The 11,413-nt window shown below is 38.2% G+C and overlaps 1 protein-coding gene across 1 annotated transcript in view; it reads left to right on the top strand.

The window, feature by feature from the left end:
• Positions 1-2,057: 2,057 nt before the first annotated feature.
• Positions 2,058-11,413, top strand: part of LOC148939047 (protein jagunal-like) — a 31,252-nt gene continuing 21,896 nt past the window's right edge. The window contains exon 1 of the mRNA XM_089107325.1: positions 2,058-2,174. Within this exon, the coding sequence (XP_088963451.1) occupies positions 2,094-2,174 (81 nt within the window). The 5' untranslated portion in view covers positions 2,058-2,093. The remainder of the gene's footprint in view (positions 2,175-11,413) is intronic.

Raw genomic sequence — 11,413 nt, 5'->3', positions numbered from 1 at the left:
TTGGAATATGTTACTCTTGAACAACTTATTTATAAACTAGTTATATGTTTTTAACCACTTTTCAATAACTTAACTAGGCTAGTGTTCATAACTTCTTTGTGTGGTTACAATTCAGGGATATATTTGCACATTAGGGATGTGGAGGTGGGTAAATTCGAATTTCCAATAGAAGTGATCATTATATTCGTAAAAGAGCATAAAAAAGGCATTGAGTGGTGTGTTCACTTTATTCCTAAGTCAATAATATGAACTGCAAAAAATTTACCAATCAATTAACCCCTGTCCTGTAACCGTTTTTGATATCTGGTCCTCTGACATCTGATCAAAATTTCGAGGTACCCATTTTGCACTTTCTCTGTGGCTGTTCAATTTTGCACATGGGTGAATTTTGTACGCGAGGGGGGGGTGTGGGGGTGGGTAAATTTGAACTTCCGATAAAGCGATTATTATATTCGTAAAGAGCATAAAAAAGGCATCGAGTGGTATGTTCACTTTATTTGTAAGTCAATAATATGAACTGCCAAAAATTTACCAATCAATTAACCCCTGTCCTGTAACCGTTTTTGATATCTGGTCCTCTGACATCTGATCAAAATTTCGAGGTACCCATTTTGCCCTTTCTCTGTGGCTGTTCAATTTTGCACATGGGTGAATTTTGCACGCGGGGGGGGGGGATATGCCTAGCAGCGAATTCAGCGTAGTTCTTAACAGGTTGTATGCAGTACAGTTTGTTGCTAAAAGATGGGCAGAGGCACGTTTTACTATCTGGGTTTATTTGAAGTTAGGTTTTCCATATATACTTATGTATAAGACATCAGTTGTGCTTCTTTATCATATCTGAAGAGCTTTTGACATAGTTATGTTTCTATACCCTGTGAACTGTATTCATAAGTAACAACTTATGTCTTTCTTTTGATCCCCCTCCCCTTCCTTTTGACAGTAAAGAATATTATTAGTTATCATTAAGAAGGTCAGTTGTGTTTTAAGTCAGGTTTAAAATACAGAAGGTTTTGTCCCTCTAATTTACCATTAGTTTATCCCCAAGACTATCATTTTGACTCAATTGGCCCTTCTCTTATTTTGGAAAATTGTTAATATTTACAAATTGAGTTTTAAAGTAGGTTTATTTAGGTCTAGTAAGTCCACTATCCTGACAACAATTATTTGTTGATGTTTGGTTTGCTGACAGTATTAGGTAATTGTCAAACTTTTCTCTGCAAAGGCTAAAAGTATAGTAAAATTTGTTTTTGCTTACGATCTTCTTTTTAAGGGTAATGATATCCTCCAATTATATCTGAAATATTCAAAATTATGAAATGCTAAAACCAAAGATGATGAAGATAGTTCTGCATCACAGGACCAGAAATGATGTCAGTATTCATGTGTACATAGGTGTAAGCCTGAGTCTAAGCATATATCACTGTGTATATGATAGGGGGGAATAAATGCTACCGAAGGGTAATCTCCCACTTTGCCCCTGCGTTGATATTAACACGTGGACTTCAAGAATAATTCTTTGAAAAAAAAAAACGTTACTTTTCACACTTAATTCTTGGGTTTTACAACTTACGTAAGTATGTATACTTAGTTGTGGAAGGGAGAACTTTTGTGCATGCTGTCTAAGTGACTTTTGTGAAAGATTTGTAAGTGGCTCTGTATACACCCCCCACCCCTCCCACCAGACTGTTATGAGTGTATCCCCTGATTTTTCTCTTAAAAAGTGGTCGGACATGTATTTTCCTCCAGTTTGCCATACCCCAGGGTTAGATCAGCCTACACGTATGAGTGGTGTTATTTGGTTCTTTTCATTTCTAGGTTAACCATTAAATTTCTGTGGGATGTCGATTTAGTCAATTGGTTTGTATTCTAACTCCCGGATATATGCATCAATTTATATTCAGCAAAGCAATTTGCTGAAATCCAAGTGTCTTTTGTATTCTTGATATACATTTCTCAAGATCCTTGATTTATACTACAAAATATTTTGTTGGGTTTATTATACTACTTATTTTGTTTTTCTTCTGTTTTCTAGTGCAAAGAGTAAAAGTAGACTGAAGATATGTTTGTTTATTCAGGTTCTGCTTTTCTTCATTATGCTAACCAAACTTTCTGCCGATATCCTTGATAAATTGGACATTTTTGTCATGGAAATTGAAGAGCTAGAGATCCCAAAGGTTAGTAGCTCACCGAAATTCCTAAAATATATCTTTTTTTTAAAGATTGGTAGGGTACCATATAGGATTTTGATCTTAAAATACAAATATAATAAAAAAAAACAAAAAAAAACGAGGCCGTCTAAGGTCTAGTTACACCTAAACATAGTTATTTCTTAAGGCTTTATGGTTTTATCATATTTCTGAATTTTTAAGTCAATACCACCATTTCTTCAGTGTTGCAACGTTTAACTGTGAAAATAAATAATCCAAGCTAATGTATTAAATTTATTAATTTATTATTTGATAATAAATTTAATACAATAATATTATAATAATAAATATAATATTAAATAAAATAATATAAATAGTATTTTGTTTCTTAATTAATGAAATCCTTCTGTCTGTAAAAATTCAAACATTAACAATCTACTGATCCCCAAAGACAAATATATTTTCAAAGGAAAACTATACCTTCTTAAGTTGTTTGGTTATATCTTTATTATTTGTTTGTAGCTGATTTGTCTCCTATTTTTTTTTTTTTTTTTTTCAGTACAACTAATAGCTGTATAACTGCATATGTAGGTCTTTTTTTTTATTGAAAACAGAATACTCGATTTTTCCTAATTTTTAAAGATATCTGGGGTTGTTTAAGTTTCAACTTATTCATTGAACCTGTAATATTTCATTTTTCTATCCTTGGGTCCTTAAATATCCCAGATATGGTACTCTTTCTTTATTGGGACAACAGTAAATTGGTGTTAGTATTCAAATATTCTCAGCCTTTTCAATAAAAGTACGGGCATTAAATTCAGTAGTGCTGTGATCTAGCTCTTGTGAACTTACGACGTTTTCTTTTTACCAAAAGATTACAATTCATTGGTTTGGTACCTACTATAAACATACGTCCAAGGAGTATATAAGAGTGGAAATCGGCCTTAATGTTGAAAAGAAACACTAATGCTACCTAGCGTTTGTTGTTTCTTGGCATTTTTTCAAGTTTCGTAATTGTTTTGTTTTTAAAAACTGAAATAAGATACTTAAATCAGACACTGAAATAAGATACTTTTATTACCCTAATCTTACCAATTATCCTAATTACATCAATTTTACCTTATTACACTGAAAATAGACCAAGAAATGTCAAACGCTAGATTGCGATTTTTTTTGTCAACAACAGCATAGGGGCTGCTCTTGTAAGTTCCCATGCTCTTGGCCTACATCTTTGAACACATACCATCCTAAGTAAATAATATAATTATAAATAATTTTACTGGGAAATCTGTAATATTTTTAAATATGTATATATTTGTATGGGAAATAAATTGCTACGGTACCTAGAACTTAGGTAATTTCTAAACTGAAATTTTTTTAAAGCCCACAAGAGACACAAAAGGTTTTAGATCAGGTCACTTCGTATCGAAGGAGTTGTCGTAGAAACTTCGAAAAGAGCTCATTCGATTGAAAATCGGAAGGGCTTGTGTGCTTTTTAATAGCCGAAAGTAATTCGAGGGCAACAACATCTTTTCCACGCCCACCATTTCCCCAAACACATCCAATCAAAATTTTGAGATAGCGATTTTGTTCAACGTAGTTTAAAGATCAGGAAATTATGTCTTTGAGGCAGACACTCCCCCCACAGCCCTGAGGGCAAGGGTTGTTATTTATGCCCTGGGGGCATATAAGGTTTTTATAGGAACCGCTGCCGTAGAAACTTGAAAAAGGGCTCATTAGAATGGAAATTGAAAGGGCTAGTGCCCTTTTTAATAGTCGAAAGTGATTGGCGGGCAACTAACCCCCTCTCACGCCTACCATCTCCCCAAACACATGCAATAAAAATTTTGAGATATCCATTTTGTTCAACGCAGTTGAAAGTTCTAGAAATTAGGTATTTGAGGATGATAACCCCCTCAGGGCAAGGGTTGTAAGTTATGCCCTTGGTGTGTATAAGGTTTTTATAGAAAGGGTTGTCGTAGAAACTTCAAAAAGGGCTCATTCGATGGAGAATTGATAGGTCTTTGTAATAGTACACAGGGATTGGACGGCAACTAAGCCCCCTCTTACGACCACCATTTTCCAAAAGACATCTGATCAAAATTTTGAGATAGCCATTTTTTTCAACGTAGTTGAAAGTTCTGGAAATTAGGTCTTTGAGGATGACACCCCCCCACCCCCCACAGACTTGAGGTTAAGGGTTGTAATTTATGCCCTGGGGGAATTTAAGGGTTTTATACAAAGGATTGTCGTAGAAACTTTAAAAAGGGCTCATTCGATTGGAAGTTGAAAGGGCTAGTTCCCTTTGTAATAGTAGAATGTAATTGGAGGTCAACTAACCCCCCTCTCACGCCCACCATTTCCCCAAACACATGCAATCAAAATTTTGAGATATCCATTTTGTTCAACATAGTTTAAAGTTCTGGAAATTATATCTTTGAGGATGACAAACCCCCCACACGCCTCAGGGCAAGGGTTGTAAGTTATGCCCCTGGGGCATATAAGGCTTATAGATAGCGTTGTCGTAGAAACTTCAAAAAGGGCTCATTCCATTGGAAATTGAAAGCGCTAGTGCCTTTTTTAATAGTCGAAAGTGATTGGAGGTCAACTTAACCCCCTCTCACACTTACCATTTCCTCAAACACATCCAATCAAAATTTTGAGATAGCCATTTTGTTGAACGTAGTTGAAAGTTCTGGAAATTAGGTCTTTGAGGATGACAACCCCCCACAGCCCTCAGGGTAAGGGTTGTAAGTTATGCCCTGGGGGATATAATTTTTTATTAAAAGGGTTGTCATAGAAACTTCATAAAGGGCTCTTTCGACTGGAAATTCAAAGGGCTAGTGCACTTTTTAAGAGTAGAAAGTGATTGGATGGCAAATAACCCCCCTCCCATGCCCATCATTTCCCCAAACACATCCAATCAAAATTTTGAGATATCTATTTTATTCAACGTAGTTTATAGTTCTGGAAATTAGGTCTTTGAGGATGACAACCAACCTCTCTCCCTCCGCCCCACAACCCGCAGGGCAAGGGTTTTAAGTTATGCCCTTGGGGCATATAAGGTTTTAATAGAAAGTGCTGTCGTATAAACTCCAAAAAGGGCTCATTCGATTGGAAAATGAAAAGACTAGTGCCCTTTTTAATAGTCGAAGTGATTGGATGCCAGCTAACCTCCCTCTCACGCCCACCATTTCCCCAAACACATTCAATCAAAATTTTGAGATAGCCATTTTGTTCAACGTAGTTGAAAGTTCTGGATATTATGTCTTTAAGGATGACAAACTCCCCACACCCCTCAGGGCAAGGGTTGTAAGCTATGCTCTGGGGCCATATAAGGTTTTTTATAGATTGTGTTGTCGTAAAAACTTCAAAAGTGCTCACTCAATTGGAAATTGAAAGGGCTAGTGCCGTTTTTAAGGCCGAGAGTGATCGCAGGGCAACTCACCCCCCCCTCTCACACCCACTATTTTCCCAAACACATCCAATCAAAATTTTGAGATAGTCTTTTTTTCAACGTAGTTGAAAGTTCTGGAAATTATGTCTTTAAGGATGACAACCCACCGCCGCCTTCAGGACAAGGGTTGTAAGTTATGCCCTGGGGACATACAAGGTTTTTATAGAAAGTGTTGTAGAAGAAAACTTCTAAAAGGCCTCATTTGATTGGAAATTGAAAGGGCTAGTGGCCTTTTTAATAGTGGAACGTGATTGGAGAGCAACTAACCCTCCTCTCAAGCCCACCATTTCCCCAAACACACCCAATCAAAATTTTGATTGCTATTTTTTTCAACGTAGTTGAAAGTTCTGGAAATTAGGTTTTCGAGGATGAAAACCTTCCCCCCTCCCACACACACACACACACACACACAGAGATTGACGTTAAGGGGTTTAATTTATTCCCTGGGGGAATTTAAGGTTTTTATACAAAGGACTGTCGTAGAAACTTTAAAAAGGGCTTATTCGATGGGAAATTGAAAGGGCTAGTTCCCTTTGTAATAGTAGAAAACGATTGCAGGGCAACTATCCCCCCTCTCACGCCCGCCATTTCCCTAAACACATGCAATCAAAATTTTGAGATATTCATTTTGTTCAACATAGTTTAAAGTTCTGGAAATTATTTCTCTGAGGATGACAACCCCCCCAAACCCCTCAGGGCAAGGGTTGTAAGTTATGCCCTGGGGGCATATACGATTATTATAGAAAGTTTTGTTGAAGGAAACTTCCAAAGAGGCTCATTTGATTGGAAATTGAAAGGGCTAGTCCCTTTTTTAATAGCAGAAAGTGATTGGAGAGCAACTAACCCTCCTCTCACGCCCACCATTTCCCCAAACACACCCAATTTAAATTTTGAGATGGCCATTTTGCTCAACATAGTTGGAATTTCTGGAAATCTTGTCACATCCAGTCAAAATTTTGAGATAGCCTTTTTTCAACTTAGTTGAAAGTACTGGAAATTAGGTCTTTGAGGATGACAACCCCCCACAGCCTTCAGAGTAAGGGTTGTAAGTTATGCCCTGGGGTATATAAGTTTTTATTAAAAGGGTTGTCGTAGAAACTCCAAAAAGGGCTCTTTTGACTGGAAATTCAAAGGGCTAGTGTAATTTTTAATAGTAGAAAGTGATTGGAGGACAACCAACCCCCCTTCCACGCCCACCATTTCCCCAAACACACCCAATTTAAATTTTGAGATGGCCATTTTGCTCAACATAGTTGGAATTTCTGGAAATCTTGTCTTTGAGGATGACACACCCCTTAGGGCAAGGGTTGTAAGTTATGCCCTGGGGGCATATATGGATTATAGATATCGTTGTCGTAGAAACTTCACAAAGGGCTCTTTCAATTGGAAATCGAAAGGGTTAGTGCCCTTTTAATAGTCGGAAGTAATTTGAGGGCAACTAACACCCCTCTCATGCCGACCATTTCCTCAAACACATCCAATCAAAATTTTGAGATAGCCTTTTTTTTCAACGTAGTTGAAAGTTCTGGAAATTAGGTCTTTGAGGATGACACCTCCCCACAGACTTCAAGGTATGGGATGTAAGTTATTCCCTTGGGCCAAATAAGGTTTTTATTAAAAGGGTTGTCGTAGAAACTTCTAAAAGGGCTCTTTCGACTGGAAATTCAAAGGGCTAGTGTACTTTTTAATAGTAGAAAGTGATTGGAGGAGAACTAACCCCCCTTCCACGCCCACTATTTCCCTAAACACATCCAATCAAAGTTCTGAGATATCCATTTTGTTCAACGTAGTTTAAAGTTCTGGAAATTATGTCTTTGAGGATGACAAATTCCCCAAACCCCTCAGGGCAATGGTTGTAAGTTATGCCTTGGGGCCATATAAGGTTTTTAGTGATTGAGTTGTCGTAGAAACTTCGAAAAGGGCTCACTCAATTGGAAATTGAAAGGGCTAGTTCCCTCTTTTAAAGTCGAAAGTGATCGGATGGCAACTAACCCCCCTCACACCCACCATTTCCCTAAACACATCCAATCAAAATTTTGAGATGGCCATTTTTTCAACGTAGTTGAAAGTTCTTGAAATTAAGTCTTTGAGGATGACAGCCCCATCGCAGCCCTCAGGGCAAGGATTGTAAGTTATGCCCTGGGGGTATGTAAGGTTTTTATAGAAAGGGTTGTCGTAGATATTTCAAAAAGGGCTCATTCGATGGGAAATTGATAGGGCTAGTGCCCTTGCTAATAGTAGAAAGTGATTGGAAAGCAACTAACCCCCTCTTACGCCCACCATTTTCCAAAAGACATCCGATCAAAATTTTGAGATAGCCATTTTTTCAACGTATTTAAAAAGTTCCGGAAACTAGGTCTTTGAGGATGATCCCCCCCCCCCACAGACTTGAGGTTAAGGGTTGTAATTTATGCCTTGGTGGAATTTATGGTTTTTATACTAAGGATTGTCGTAGAAACTTTAAAAAGGGCTCATTCGATGGGAAATTGAAAGGGCTAGTTCCCTTTGTAGTAGTAGAATATGATTGGAGGTCAAAAAACCCCCTCTCACGCCCACCATTTCCCCAATTACATGCAATCAAAATTTTAAGATCATTTTGATTTTGAGATAAAGCTCTGGAAATTAGTTTATGAGGATGACAACCAACCCCTCTCCCTCAGCCCCACAACCCTCAGGGCAAGGGTTTTAAGTTATGCCCTTGGGGCATATAAGGTTTTAATAGAAAGTGCTGTCGTATAAACTCCAAAAAGGGCTCATTCGATTGGAAATTGAAAGGACTAGTGCCCTTTTTAATAGTCTAAGTGACTGGAGGGCAGATAACCTCCCTCTCACGCCCACCATTTCCCCAAACACATTCACTCAAAATTTTGAGATAGCCATTTTGTTCAACGTAGTTGAAAGTTCTGGATATTATTTCTTTAAGGATGACAAACTCCCCACACCCCTCAGGGCAAGGGTTGTAAGTTATGCTCTGGGGCCATATACGGTTTTTATTGATTGCGTTGTCGTAGAAACTTCAAAAAGGGCTCACTCAATTGGAAATTGAAAGGGCTAGTGCCCTTTTTTAAAGCCGAAAGTGATTGGAGTGGAACTCAGCCCCCTCTCACACTCACCATTTCCCCAAACACATCCAATCAAAATTTTGAGATAGCCATTTTGTTTTTCAACGTAGTTAAGAGTTCTGGAAATTATGTCTTTGAGGATGACACCCCCCCCCCCACCGCCTTCAGGACAAGGGTTGTAAGTTATGCCCTGGAGACATATAAGGTTTTTATAGAAAATGTTGTAGAAGAAAACTTCTAAAAGGCCTCATTTGATTGGAAATTGCAAGGGCTAGTGGCCTTTTTAATAGTCGAACGTGATTGGAGAGCAACTAGCCCTCCTCTCACGCCCACCATTTCCCCAAACAGACCCAATCAAAATTTTGAGATAGTCATTTTTTTCAACGTAATTAAAAGTTCTGGAAATTAGGTCTTTGAGGATGACACCCCCCCCACAGACTTGAGGTTAAGGGTTGTAATTTATGCCCTGGGGGAATTTAAGGTTTTTTATTCAAAGGATTGTCGTAGAAACATTAAAAAGGGCTCATTCGATGGGATATTGAAAGGGCTAGTTCCCTTTTTAATAGTAGAAAATCATTGGAGGGCAACTAACCCCCCTATCACGCCTACTATTTCCCTAAACACATGCAATCAAAATTTTGAGATATTGATTTTGTTCAACATAGTTGAAAGTTCTGGATATTATTTCGTTGAGGATGATAATGCCCTGGGGGGGGACACCCAATTAAAATTTTGAGATAGCTATTTTGCTCAAGCCCTCAGAGCCCTCAGGACAAGGGTTGTAAGCTATGCCCTGGGGACATATAAGGTTTTCATAGAAAGTTTTGTTGAAGGAAACTTCAAAAAGGGCTCTTTTGATTGTAAATTAAAAGGGCCAGTGCCCTTTTTAATAGCCGAAAGTGATTGGAGAGCAACTAACCCTTCTCTCACACCCACCATTTCCCCAAACACAACCAATTAAAATGTTGAGATAGCCAGTTTGCTCAACTTAGTTGAAAGTTCTGGAAATTATGTCTTTGGGGATCATAAACCTCCCACACCCCTCAGGGCAAGGGTTGTGAGTTATGCCCTGGGGGCATATAAGGTTTTTTATAGAAAGTGTTGTCGTGGAAACTTCAAAAAGGGCTCATTCAATTGTAAATCGAAAGGGTTAGTGCCCTTTTAATAGTCGGAAGTAATTTGAGGGCAACTAACACCCTTCTCATGCCGACCATTTCCTCAAACACATCCAATCAAAATTTTGAGATAGCCTTTTTTCAACGTAGTTGAAAGTTCTGGAAATTAGGTCTTTGAGGATGACAACCCCCCACAGCCTTCAGGGTAAGGGTTGTTAGTTATGCCCTGGGGTATATAAGTTTTTATTAAAAGGGTTGTCGTAGAAACTTAAAAAAGGGCTCTTTTGACTGGAAATTCAAAGGGCTAGTGTAATTTTTAATAGTAAAAAGTGATTGGAGGACAACTAACCCCCCTTCCACGCCCACCATTTCCCCAAACACATCCAATCAAAATTTTGAGATATTCATTTTGTTCAACGTAGTTTAAAGTTCTAGAAATTATTTCTTTGAGGATGACAAATCCCCCAAACCCCTCAGCGCAAGGGTTGCAAATTATGCCCTGGAGGCACATAAGGTTTTTATAGAAAGTTTTGTTGAAGGAAACTTCTAAAAGTGCTCATTTGATTGGAAACTGAAAGGGCTAGTGCCCTTTTTAATAGCCGAAAGTGATTGGAGAGCAACTAACCCTCCTCTCATGCCTACCATTTCCCAAAACACATCCAATCATAATTATTAGATATCTATTTTGCTCAACATAGTTGAAAGTTCTGGAAATCATATCTTTGAGGATGACAAACCTCCCACACCCCTCAGGGCAAGGGTTGTGAGTTATGCCCTGGGGGAATATATGGCTTATAGATAGTGTTGTCGTAGAAACTTCAAAAAGGACTCTTTCAATTGGAAATCGAAAGGGTTAGTGCCCTTTTAATAGTTGGAAGTAATTTAAGGCAACTAACCCCCCTTTCAAGCCGATCATTTCCTCAAACACATCCAATCAAAATTTTGAGATAGCCATTTTGTTCAACTTAGTTGAAAGTTCTGGACATTAGGTCTTTGAGGATGACAACCCCCCACAGCCTTCAGGGTAAGGGTTGTAAGTTATGCCCTGGGGGATATAATTTTTTATTAAAAGGGTTGTCATAGAAACTTCTAAAAGGGCTCTTTCGACTGGAAATTCAAAGGGCTAGTGTACTTTTAATAGTAGAAATTGATTGGAGGACAACTAACCCCCCTTCCACGCCCACCGTTTCCCCAAACACATAACCAAAATTGTGATAGATTCATTTTGTTCAACTTACTTGAAAGTCCTGGAAATTATTTCATTGAGGATGACAACTCCTCCACATCCCTCAGGGCAAGTGTTGTAAGCTATGCCCTGGGGACATATAAGGTTTTTATAGAAAGTTTTGTTGAAGAAAACTTCTAAAAGGGCTCATTTGATTGGAAATTGAAAGGGCTAGTGCCCTTTTTAATAGTCGAAAGTGATTGGAGAGCAACTAACCCTCCTCTCACGCCCACCAGGTCCCCACACACAACCAATGAAAATTTTGAGATAGCTATTTTGCTCAACATAGTTTAAAGTTCTGGAAATCATATCTTTGAGGATGACAAACCCCCCACACCCCTCAGGGTAAGGGTTGTAAGTTATGCCCTGGGGGCATATATGGCTTATAGATAGTGTTGTCGTAGAAA

Source organism: Artemia sp. Qi Xiang Cuo, unplaced genomic scaffold, assembly GCF_049724085.1.
Source record: "Artemia sp. Qi Xiang Cuo unplaced genomic scaffold, ASM4972408v1 HiC_scaffold_22, whole genome shotgun sequence".
Lineage (NCBI taxonomy): Eukaryota > Metazoa > Arthropoda > Branchiopoda > Anostraca > Artemiidae > Artemia > Artemia sp. Qi Xiang Cuo.
This window is presented reverse-complemented; position numbering and strand designations above follow the sequence as displayed.